The sequence below is a fragment of the Pogona vitticeps genome, chromosome 6 (assembly GCF_051106095.1).
Source record: "Pogona vitticeps strain Pit_001003342236 chromosome 6, PviZW2.1, whole genome shotgun sequence".
NCBI lineage: Eukaryota > Metazoa > Chordata > Lepidosauria > Squamata > Agamidae > Pogona > Pogona vitticeps.
Window position 1 is genome coordinate 56,758,129 of NC_135788.1, and position 12,802 is coordinate 56,770,930.

General features: G+C 39.9%; 1 protein-coding gene across 22 annotated transcripts in view; it reads left to right on the plus strand.

Moving 5' to 3' along the window:
* Nucleotides 1–12,802, plus strand: part of EZH2 (enhancer of zeste 2 polycomb repressive complex 2 subunit) — a 219,086-nt gene that overhangs the window by 204,470 nt on the left and 1,814 nt on the right. For all 22 annotated transcript variants that reach the window (XM_078377422.1, XM_078377420.1, XM_078377416.1 and 19 more), the window contains 5 exons: nt 7,308–7,486; nt 10,295–10,390; nt 11,817–11,898; nt 12,390–12,470; nt 12,604–12,688. In XM_078377422.1, coding sequence (XP_078233548.1) covers nt 7,308–7,486; nt 10,295–10,390; nt 11,817–11,898; nt 12,390–12,470; nt 12,604–12,688 — 523 coding nt within the window. The remainder of the gene's footprint in view (nt 1–7,307; nt 7,487–10,294; nt 10,391–11,816; nt 11,899–12,389; nt 12,471–12,603; nt 12,689–12,802) is intronic.

Sequence of the window (12,802 nt, forward strand, 5' to 3'; positions counted from 1 at the left end):
AAGCCCAGATCAACCTTATAATATTTATAACCACATATGTTCTCTCTCTCTCTCTCTATACACACACACACACACACACACACACACACACACACACACACACACACACACACACACACACACACACACACACACACACACACACACACACACACACACACACACACACACACACACAGAGAGAGAGTGGGGTCTTGACTTGAGAACTTAATCCGTATTGGAAGGCGGTTCTCAAGTCAAAAAGTTCTCAGGTCAAATCTGCATTTCCCATAGGAATGCATTGAAAACCATTTGATCCGTATCTGCTCTTTTCCGTCCATAGAAACTAATGGGAAGCTGCTATTCCGCCTTCGACCACTAGAGGGGGATATTTTGTTTCTTTTTTTCTTAGGTCAAGAAAGGTTCAGGGAAGGCAGGGAAAATACAGTCCAGGCAGTCTGAAGACTCTCCCAATCCACTCTCTAAACGCTGGGAGGAGTGAGGAAGCAGACAGGCACCCTTTCCACTGGCCAACAGTTAACAGAAAATTCAAATTTTGCACTTTCCCTGCCTCCCACGTGGGGTTTTTTCAGTTCTTAACTCAAATCTAAGTATGTAAGTCAAGTCAATATTTTCCTATGAGAGTGGTTCTTAAGTCAAAATGTTCTTAACTCGAGCCGTTCTTAAGTCAAGACCCCACTGTATATATAAATCAGCAAGAGCATTTCTAGTTTGAAGTGTTTACCATAGTACAATATCTAATATGTAATCTTGACTACATAACTGTGGTACAGTACTAAAATCTTTAACCACATTATCTATTCATTTATTTCTGGGCTGAATCAAAAAAAAGTTTTTACTTTTCTTTAACATAACTTCTCAAATTCTCAAATACAGTGGTGCCTCGCTTAATGAGCGCACTGTTTAACGACGAATCCGCATAGCGACGTGTTTTTTGCGATCTCTAATGCGATCGCATTGCGATGTTTTAATAAGCAAAACATCGCATTGCGGTGATCAGTAAGCGTTTCGCTTACCGATCTTTGCATTGCGATGTTTTGGGAACAGCTGATCGGCTGTTCCAAAATGGCCGCCGGGTCAACAAAATGGCCACCCACAGCGTTTTCGCGCCCTGCCCTCGCTTACCGGGTGGCAAAAATGGCAGCTGGATGGAGGATTCCCCGCATAGCGGTGAGTTTTTCCCTAATAGGAACGCATTAAACAGAGTTTAATGCGTTCCTATGGGGTTCCCCCCCTGCATAGCGACGAATCCGGATAGCGACATTAATCCTGGAACGGATTAATGTCGCTATGCGGGGCACCACTGTAATATCTGTAACAAGCTATCCCATTTAATCCCAGATCAACCTTATAACTCTAAATATTCAGATCAACAATTTCTGATAATTGTATTCAACAAGAGCATTTCTAGTTTAAAGATTATGTATACTTATGTGATTTCTTATATATCTTTTTATCTATCTCCAAAATTGTTTTACTCTGCCACTTATCCACCACCTATACAGAAGAGAGTCCGAAGTTGCTGACAGTATTTTAACCTGAATTAATCTCTAACACCCTTTTTGCCAGTTTTGAAGTGCCATCTATAGAACATCTTTAAAACATTTTCTCTCAAATTTACTGATTTAATCCATCTGTAATCATTCCACATTCAAATCCCATCATATATATTTAAATTATAGCCAAGATTTTGTACCCCTTTCATCATCATTGTCTTCATCCTTTCCTTCTCTAAATTCTCTTCTGACAACCAAATATACATTTTTGTAATCTTCTCATTAGCATATATCCACAACTCATCCACCTGGGCCTTCCTCTCATAAAAGCCCATTATTTTATCTTCCTTCAATCTTGGTTCTAAGTCTCTCTTTCTGCTGCTCCCACTGCTCTGGTGAAATGGTCTTCCTTCTGAATATTCCTTTTCACATCCTCTTTAAATCCTGAAGTTGGCACCTTAATTTCGAGCGTCTGGGTTTTAATCTGATCCTTAAAATGATTAATAATGTTCATTTGAAACTCCTGCATCTATCTTAAAAGAATCTTGCATTGTTAATTTTGATGGACTTGAACTAAACGTCATTTCTGCTTCTTGGATATAGATTTATTGTAGAATAAAACTTTCCACTGAAAAGTAAAAGAATCCAACTTTTAGAAAGTTCAGATATTTTGATACTGGTTCTTATAATCCAGCAGGTCTGTCTCTGCTGCTGTTTTCTCTCCAATTCGCATCAAGTCCACCAAGTCCGTTCCCCCCCTTCCTGTATTCCAAATTCAGTTGGGAACCATAAAACAGTAAAACAATCAATCAGTCCATCTTCGTGTTAAATGAGTCAGTCCAGGCCCAAACTCCACTTAACATATTCAGTTGTAAATCCAGTTTCGGCCAGGGCCAGTTTTAATTTATAATCCACTATTCGCAGCTCACAGCAAGGCCACTTGGGGGGGTTCCCCCTTTTTGTCTATCAACACCCAAAATTCTCCCCAAGTGCCTCTGTTAAATTTTTTCTTTAAGAACTCCAACTTTCTTAAACCTCTAGTATTATGGTGTAATAGTCCATACCATTGAGGGAGGACAGGGGGAAGAGAAAGTGATTTCCGTCCATGTCTTTTAACTTTAGTTTCTCTTTCAAGTGTGACACAGTTAAAAATTGGCTGATGTGCTAACAAAAGCATTTAGAAAATAGAGTTCTCCATTTGATTTCAAGGAGAGATTTAGTAGCCACTAATTTATCTCTTAATTACCCCAGTTTAGCTGGCTTCTGTTCTTGCTTTATTTTGGTTTTTTTTTTTGTTCTCTTTATTGCTCTTCTGCCTCTTTTGTTTATTTCTTCTCTGCTTTTAAGTCAACAGCTTGAGTTTTGATCTGTGCTTGCTGATGCTAAATAAAAATGGGTCATGCGGTCAAGCAAGAATCTTCTTCACACTTCCCACCTTGGCAAAGTTAGGCAGCTAATTCACCTGAAATGGCATCTCCCCGGCCGGATGCTTTGAGAAAGTAAAACTCTCAGGAAGACAGATTGCTGTCTGAATTCAAAGTTTTTCCAGCTCTCCTTCGCTGCAAGACCACTCTTCTGTAGATCTTGACCTCCCTTTCCACTGTTGAAGGGTCTACTGACCCAGAGTTTACACAGGGTTCCCCAGACCCTTGGGAATTCCCTTTGCTCTCACTGCCGTCACTCTGCCTCCTTGAGAGAGGGCTGTGTTGAGGGGTTCCTGGAACCATGATAGTATCACCAAGACTGAGAAAGAATAGATTTTGATAATTTCCAGAGAAGTTCAATTCAGATAACAGTTTTTATTGTTTCCAGTGAGTCATACATAGAACTAAGTCATCATTGCACCCTTAAAATCCTATATGCTTAGCTTTAGTGTGTTTTCATAGCTGACTAGCATATATTTGTAACTGTTTTAAAGGGTGTAGTATTGAGCAAACATGAAGTGCAGGCACAAATATACTAATTTTCTAGCATTTTGTTCCAAAGAATTTTAGAATTGCTTTGAGGTTTGTAGTTTTTTAGTAAGATCACTAGTGACAGACAAGATTTCTGAAGAAAAATTTTCCTCCTGCTAATCATATTCCTTTCAAGCAGCTCACTGTACATCATTTCACTGAAGTAATCAGCTAGCCATGGCCAGTCCTGTCGGTGCTCTGCAGTGTAGGATTACAGATTATTTTGTTTGAATAATCTCCGAACAAACATGGAAAGGGGTTGCTGGTGGGTGTAGTGTTCAAAATGAACTATCTTGAGGAATTCGCTTTATAACGAAGAGACGAGGTTGTGGACATACTTGCTAGGCCTATTTTCAGATCTGAGTTTTATTAACATCTTTGTTATTCGTGTTGAAAATATGAGAACATACTGTTATTTATTTAATGTCTTAAGGAGTTTTAATTGTAATAAACATTTCGTTTTCTTACTGCTATCTGTGTACAGTGGAACCTCTATTTACGAACTTAATCCATCCCAGAAGATGTTTGTTAGTTGAAACGTTTGTAAGTAGAAGCAAAATTTCCCATAGGAATGCACTGAAAACCATATAATCCGTTCCGGCTGTTTTTTGTTCTTATCTAGAGGCGTCGTTCTTAAGTCAAAGCATTAGTTCCCATAGGAACTAATGCAAAGCCAGTTAATCCGTCCTCTACCACTAGGGGAAGAATTTTTCTTTTTTTGACCTAAGATGAACTTAGGTCAAAAAAAGGGCACAAAACGAGGGGGGAGGGAACACCTTCTAAACAGAACACCTTTAAAAACAAGCAGCTTTTAAACAAAACCAAGCCAAGCCAAGCACCATTTAGGTAAAAAAAGGATAGGAAAGGAGGGAGGGAGGGAACAACTTTAGCAGAACACCTTGAAAAATACCTCTTCAAGCAAGCCAAGCCAGGCACCTTTTAGGTAAAAAAAAAGGACAGGAAAGGAGGGAGGGAGGGAACAATTGGGAAAAGAGGAAAGAAAGAAGGAAGGTCATCACTGGGGCACAAGACCCCTCAGACAAAGGTTTGTGCTTTTTAGCATAAAAAGAGAGAATACAGAGAGAGAGAAGACAAGGGGGAGAGTTTGGAGTCTAAAACACATTTTAAACAAAACACATTTGAGTCTAAACTGCATTTTAGAGCAAACCAGCCAGCACAGCCCCTCACAGAATATTTTCTGATTTAAAAAAAAAAGCCTTTGGAGTCTAAACTGCATTTTACAGCCTGTCTGCATCAACAACCAGCAACCATTATTGTATTCCAGCACAGAACTCCTCATCACAAAAAGAGAGCTGGGGGAGGGGTAGAGACTTGAGTCTAAACTCCATTTTACAGCCTGCTTGCACCAACAGTAATCAACCATGCCTGTATTCCAGCACAGAACTCCTCATCAAAAAAGAGAGCATAGAGAGGGGGGTAGAGACTTGAGTCTAAACTCCATTTTACAGCCTGCTTGCACCAACAATCAGCAACCATTATTCCAGCACAGAACTCCTAATCACAAAAAGAGAGTGGGGGGGGGGAGAGACCTGAGTCTAAACTCCATTTTAAAGCCTGCCTGCCTAGCTGCCTGCATCTGCAACAACCACAGTCCCTTACAGAATACTATATTTTCTGATTTTAAAACAGACTTTAGAGCCACATTTTAACCACACACATTTTAAAACTAAAATCTGCACTGCAAGACCCATCAGAGCACAGAAACATAACGCCCCACCTAGTCCTACCCCCCACCAAGCTGCCAAAAAAACCCTGTACAGTACAGTAAATATAGTGTACTCACCCAGAACAGGCAGTCTCTGTTTAAAAAAAGAAAGTCAAAAAGCAAAAATTTAAAAAAAGCAAAAAAAAACCCCCACACACCCCAGTCCATACAGTACAGTACCAAGCAGTACTCTCTAACTGCTTGGATGAGCGATGTTGCAGATAAGCACCCTCTTCGCTGGCCAACGGTCAACTGAAAGTTCAAATTTCGTGCCTCCCCGCGTTTTCCCCCGTTCGTATGTTGAAGCTCAGTTCGCAAGTAGAAGCAACATTTTGCAAATGGAGCTGTTTGTAAGTTGGATTGTTCGTAGGTAGGGACGTTCGTAAGTAGAGGTTCCACTGTATTATGAATTCTTGATCTGTTACCAACAATTGGGGGTGGACAAAATCTGGCTCTCCATATTAGGCAGCAATTCCCAGTATGCCTTGTCATAGTGGTTAGGGATGCTAGGTGTTCAAATCCCCAATAACACTTGTACTTTCTCCATTTCTGCATTAAAGTTTACACGTGCACGCATGGATGAGATCCTGACACACATGGTGCTTTCTTTTTAAAGCCTTGCAATAGGTGATATAATAAAATACAGTGGTGCCTCGCTTAGCAATTGCCTCATTTAACGATGTATTCGCTTAGCGATGAGGTTTTGGGAGTGATCTTGCGCTCCGTTTAGCGATGTTTCCTATGGGGAAATTTCGCATAGCGATGTTCAGGACCTTGCTTCGTTTAGCGATGACAGTTTAGGTCCCCCTGTTTCGCTTAGCGATGTCAGTTTTTGCTATTTTAAGTGTGTCTTAAAATGTTCAAAAACTGTTTAAAATGCTTGGAATGTTAGTGCACCCTGTAAAACCTTTGCAAACTGAATTTGGCTTTGTTCTGAGTCTTCATTAATTTTTGTTGAATCCCCCCCCCCATTGGAATGCACTGAACTCAAACCTACAGTTCAATGCATTCCAATGGGGGGGGGAATTCACCAAAAATTAACGAAGACTCAGAGCAAAGTCAAATTAAGTTTGCAATGGTTTTACAAGGCGCACTAACGATTCCAAGCATTTTAAACAGTTTTTGAACATTTTAAGACACTTTAAAAATAGCGAAAACGGACCTGTCAAAACCATTGAAATGCATTGAAACCTATTCAATGCATTCCAATGGGGGAACCGCGTTTCGCTTAGCAATGTTTCCTATGGCGATTTTCGCTTAAGGACGGTAATCCGTTCCCATTGGAATGGATTATCCGGTTTTCAATGCATTCCTATGGGAAATGGTGTTTTGCTTAGTGATGTTTTCCCATAGCTATGTTTTTTTGGAACCAATTAACATCGCTAAGCGAGGCACCACTGTACTTTATAAACATCATACTTCAGAATGTCGGACCTCTTGTATGAAAAATGAAGATAGTTCCAAGAGAAAGCTCTTGCTAGCTTACTGTTTCTTTGGGTCATGGGCCAATTATTTCTGGGTGTCACTCATTACAATAAGAACATAATTGTATCCTTTAAACCGTGTTAGGTCCTGTTCATAATGAAATAAGTGTTTTTTCCAGCTGTGTCTTGTAGCAAAAACTATTAACAATTCTGCAAACCTAGGGGTTTGGGGGTTTATTTGCTTTGGTTTGATTTTGTGTGTTTCATTTTGATTTTTGTTGTAGGAGAATAACTATATTATTTGGTATAAGCTTTCAAGCACTGTAACCCACTTCAGATGTGAGGCTAAAGACCATGAAAGTTTATGCCAAATGAAATTTGTTGGTCTGCAAAGCACACAAGAATTGTTGTTGCAAGAAATTGTGGACTTAGCATGGTTACCTTTGTGGGAACTGATTATCTGCATGTAAATTGTCTGAGTGAAGCATAATTAACATTAGTAACTTTGCAAGTGTGTTTCATTTTGATGCCTGTTTCTGTTTTCAGTAGGAATGTTTGCATGCTTAAAGTACCTACCCCTACTGTTATGGCAAACAGTTGAAAAAAGAAGTTAAATATTGGGAGCCCTGTTCTATGGGAAATAGTTGCTTTCGTGGTTGGTTCCAATAGGTCCATGTTGGCTGAGCTCTCTTTGTTCTCCTTAAAGGCCAAAATAGGTTTCCTGGATGTCGCTGCAAAGCACAATGCAACACAAAGCAATGTCCATGCTACTTAGCTGTGCGTGAATGTGATCCGGATCTCTGCTTGACATGTGGAGCAGCTGACCACTGGGACAGCAAAAATGTGTCTTGCAAGAACTGCAGTATTCAGCGAGGATCCAAAAAGGTGCTTTATCTGTTTATGTGGAATAGACAAACACACTTTATCTCTGGTTTCTGAATGTTATTGGATATTCCTAATAAAACAGGAATGTCAAAAGCTTTCTTTGCTATGAATGTAGAAGATGCTTCTTAACAGCTTTCATTTAATGATATGATTTAATAGTTTCTACTGCTATTTCCCCCCTCCCAAATAGAGGTTGTGGCATCAAGATACGTGAAACTGCACCTTCAGAATGTACATATCCTTTCTGATAATACCTCACTGTAGACAGTTCAGATACATCACTATATGTGGAATCATATGTTCTTGCTTAGTTGCATGATCGGTTATCTCCTATACTGCTTCTGGTGTAGAAATCATCTGCACTACAGCAGGATTAGCACCTGAATGTACTGGATTTGTGTTGAAATATTCCAGACAGTCTTTTGAGGAATCTAGGCTAGTAGCTTCCCTTCATGGATTGCTGCCTTGTCGCGGCGAAGGGGCTTGAGCAACTCAGAGAAGCTATGGGCTATGCCGTGCAGAAGACATCAAGAAGAGGTGGCAAGAATACACAGAGGAATTATATCAGAAAGATTTGGACATCCCGGACAACCCAGGCAATGTAGTTGCTGACCTAGAGCCAGACATCCTGGAGAGTGAAGTCAAGTGGGCCTTAGAAAGCCTGGCTAACAACAAGGCCAGTGGAGGTGATGGCATTCCAGCTGAACTATTTAAAATCTTAAAAGATGATGCTGTTAAGGTGCTACATTCAATATGCCAGCAAGTTTGGAATACTCAACAGTGGCCAGAGGACTGGAAAAGATCAGTCTACATCCCAATACCAAAGAAGGGCAGTGCCAAAGAATGCTCCAACTACCGCACAATTGCACTCATTTCACACGCTAGCAAGGTTATGCTCAAAATCCTATGAGGTAGGCTTCAGCAATATGTGGACTGAGAACTCCCAGATGTACACGCGGGATTCCGAAGGGGCAGAGGAACTCGAGACCAAATTGCAAACATGCGCTGGATTATGGAGAAAGCCAGAGAGTTCCAGAAAAACATCTACTTCTGCTTCATTGACTATGCAAAAGCCTTTGACTGTGTGGACCACAGCAAACTATGGCAAGTCCTTAAAGAAATGGGTGTGCCTGACCACCTTATCCATCTCCTGAGAAACCTATATGTGGGACAGGAAGCAACAGTTAGAACTGGATATGGAACAACTGATTGGTTCAAAATTGGGAAAGGAGTACGACAAGGCTGTATATTGTCTCCCTGCTTATTTAACTTATTTGCAGAGTACATCATGCGGAAGGCTGGACTGGAGGAATCCCAAGCTGGAATTAAGATTGCCGGAAGAAATATCAACAACCTCCGATATGCAGATGATACCACTCTGATGGCAGAAACCGAGGAGGAACTAAAGAACCTTGTAATGAGGGTGAAAGAGGAGAGTGCAAAAAACGGTCTTAAACTCAACATCAAAAAAACTAAGATCATGGCCACTGGTCCCATCTCATCCTGGCAAATAGAAGGGGAAGATATGGAGGCAGTGACAGATTTTACCTTCTTGGGCTCCATAAAAATATATATATATATATTGTAAATAAATAAATAAATAAACAAACAAACAAACAAACAAATAAATAAATAATCACTGCAGATGGAGACAGCAGCCACGAAATTAAAAGACGCCTGCTTCTTGGGAGGAAAGCGATGACAAACCTCAACAGCATCTTAAAAAGCAGAGACATCACCTTGCCAACAAAAGTCCGAATAGTCAAAGCTATGGTTTTTCCCGTAGTGATGTATGGAAGTGAGAGCTGGACCATAAAGAAAGCTGACCGCCGAAGAATTGATGCCTTTGAATTGTGGTGCTGGAGGAGACTCTTGAGAGTCCCCTGGACTGCAAGGAGAACAAACCTATCAATTCTAAAGGAAATCAACCCTGAGTGCTCACTGGAAGGACAGATCCTGAAGCTGAGGCTCCAATACTTTTGGCCATCTCATGAGAAGAGAGGACTCCCTGGAAAAGACATTAATGTTTGGAAAGTGTGAAGGCAAGAGAAGAAGGGGACGACAGAGGATGAGATGGTTGGACAGTGTCACCGAAGCAACCAACATGAATCTGACACAACTCCGGGAGGCAGTGGAAGATAGGAGGGCCTGGCGTGCTCTGGTCCATGGGGTCACGAAGAGTCAGACACGACTAAACGACTAAACGACGAGGCTAGTAGCTACTCCAAAGCAGTATCTTGGAAGACAGGCAATACTTGTCTCTGTGGATGCTACGTTCACTTCTATAAGAGTAATTGGGTTCAGTATTCTTTTAAATGAATTAGCAATTGTTCTGGATTAGGGTTGAGTTCCTGGCCATGGCTGAAAACAATTTCAATGAGAAAACTAGCTCTGCTAGTTATTTATTGGGATATGTGAGTTTAGCTGTTGGACTTCTACATGTTCCGTACATATTACAGAATGTTTGATAGCCACCCAGAGTTCTGAAATTGATTGTGCATGTGTATGAAAGTTCTGCAAGTAGAGTGGCACATGTATTTTAAAACTAATTGACATTGTGGGCAGGAGTTATAGTAGAAATTTTTGATGTAAAACAGTATTTTCTAGCCCATCTGAAGTGCCTTTCTGTGAGTTTGCACTCCATTTTACACTGGCCAGTCAAGTCCTGGGAATATTAGTTCTGTCAATCTAGGGCTGTTGACTCTACTTCTGTTGGTGTCTCTTTTCAGTAGCTATCATATAGCATGTAATTTGATATGACTGAGCATTTTTCATACTGCTTTTTTTCTTGCCTTTTCATTTTGTTAGCATTTGCTGCTAGCACCATCTGATGTGGCAGGCTGGGGGATTTTCATTAAGGATCCAGTGCAGAAAAATGAATTCATCTCTGAATATTGTGGTGAGGTAAGGAAGAAACTTGGATACAGTGTGCATTTTGTCATAATAAACACATCCTGTGGTGTCTGCCCAGGTCATGAATAGTCATATGCTATCTGCATGGACCAATGAGAGTGCTGGAGAGGCAGAGTCATGAGATATAAGATTCTCTGCAGGATGAGGAGGAGATTAGATTGGTGATTTGGGAGTTTGGAGTTGAGAGTTTAGGAAGGTGGTAGAGAATAGAAAGGAAGGTTGTTTTGTTAAGAGTTAAAGACATTGGTTGTACCTTCATCACGTGTAATAATGAACAACTTCTATTTGGTTCTATTTAAAATGACACATTGCCTGGACCTCTATTATTAATAATACATAATGTTGATGTAATCAACTGGTGGCAGTGACAAGGGACAGGCAGTACCTGTGATGCATCCTTTTCATAATTTGATAAGATGATACCCACTTTCTGCTGTATTACCCATTTGTGAGTAGCTGTGGTGTGACAAACAAAATATTTTTTTAAAAAGGTCAAAGGTGACTTGCAGGATACATTCCAAAAACAATTTATGGGGATTGCGGTTTACTGTATCAAAATCCTATTGCTTAAATCACACTAGAGTTGAATCAATGGGGATTTGGTGTGTCATCTGTAAATTTCATTGATTCAGATGTGACTTTAGTCAAAATTAGATTAAGCCCATTTGAATCAATAGAGTTTATGGATTAATCTCAAAAATGGATTGAGCTGCTAATAACATATTTCCCAGAGAAGAGTTCAAGAATCAAATAGGGCATTAAGAAAAATGCATACATCTTCCAAGTAACCTTTATCTACTCCCACAATAGGATTTCCTCAGATCTCTGACTGAGCAGTCAGATATGCATATTAATCTCATGTTTACCTTTCAGTGGAAAAATGTAAATGCAACATTGAAATTGTTCCTACTTAGCAATATAGTGGTACCTCACTTACCGATCGCTCTGTTGAGTGACGAAATCACTTTGCAACGCTTTTTGCGATCGCAAAAGTGATCGCTTTGCAATGTTTCCTATGGGGAAAAATCGCTTTGTGATGATCGCGGGGAAACGATCATCGCAAAGCCCTCATTTTCGCACAGCTGATCGGCGGTTCCAAAATGGCCGCCTGCTGTTTTGCCTTGCTTTAGAGGCACCAAAAATGGCTGCCGCAATGGAGGATTTTCACTTAAGGTGAGTTTTTAAGCCCATAGGAACGCATTAAACACGTTTCTATGGGCTTTTAAAAATTGCTTAGCGATGTTATCGCTTTGCAGCGATTTTTGCTGCACGGATTAACATCGCTAAGCAAGGCACCACTGTATGCTGTTTTTGCCATTTATAGTACGTATTTGGAGGTAGGGAGAAGGCAAGGTAAAATTATGTTTACATTAATATTAATAGTTACCAGCATGTCTTGGGTCCATTTTATTTTCAGATTATTTCTCAGGATGAAGCAGACAGAAGAGGAAAAGTATATGACAAATACATGTGCAGTTTTCTGTTCAATTTGAATAATGGTATGTATGTCTTCCATGCTTTGGTGTTGTATCAAACCACTCAGTCCTTAATCTTCAGTTCTGTTTTTGACCCCAACATAGAGAATTAAAGACTCATAATCTCCTAGTACCCCCTCCCTTTTTGGGATCCACTGTAGCCTTTTTTCAAATCCAGAAGTGGGCTTCAGGTTGGGAACAAAATGGGTGGATATGGTTGTTAGAGCTTGGGGAATGTGACAGCAGCATTATTCCAGTACTCACTTTTTAAAAAGAACAGAGAAAAGATTGAAAACCTACACCTTCTAAAGAAGTATCAGGAAAATAGGACAAGTGTTAAGTGATTACTAAAAAATATTTGTTTGAAAGGAAACAATGCAAACTGATTCTTTACATTATGAAAGCAAGATTTCTTCCTTGCTAGAGAAGTCAAAATCAATGAATTGTTAAAGCATATTACCTGTACAGAAGGATAGGTGTCTTTTGTGAATATTCTAACTGTTGTTTTTATTTAGATTTTGTGGTTGATGCGACACGGAAAGGTAACAAAATAAGATTCGCAAACCATTCAGTCAATCCTAACTGCTATGCAAAAGGTGACTATACATTTTACAAGAGTGCAGCTAAATAAAGAAGTTAAATAACACTTAGATTTGAAAATAAAAGTATTTTAAGGTGTAAAAACCTTCTATGTAAATCTTTGCCTCTTCATCACTTTTTGTTTTACAGTCATGATGGTTAATGGAGATCACAGAATAGGCATATTTGCTAAAAGAGCAATTCAAACTGGTGAGGAGCTGTTTTTTGATTATAGGTAGGTAGTTGGGTTTTTTTATTTTGCTTTTGTGGTTAAGCCTTACTTAAAAGTCAATTGGTCATTCAGAAATGCTTCTCGATCTATGTCAAAAGTACAGTGGTGCCTCCAATA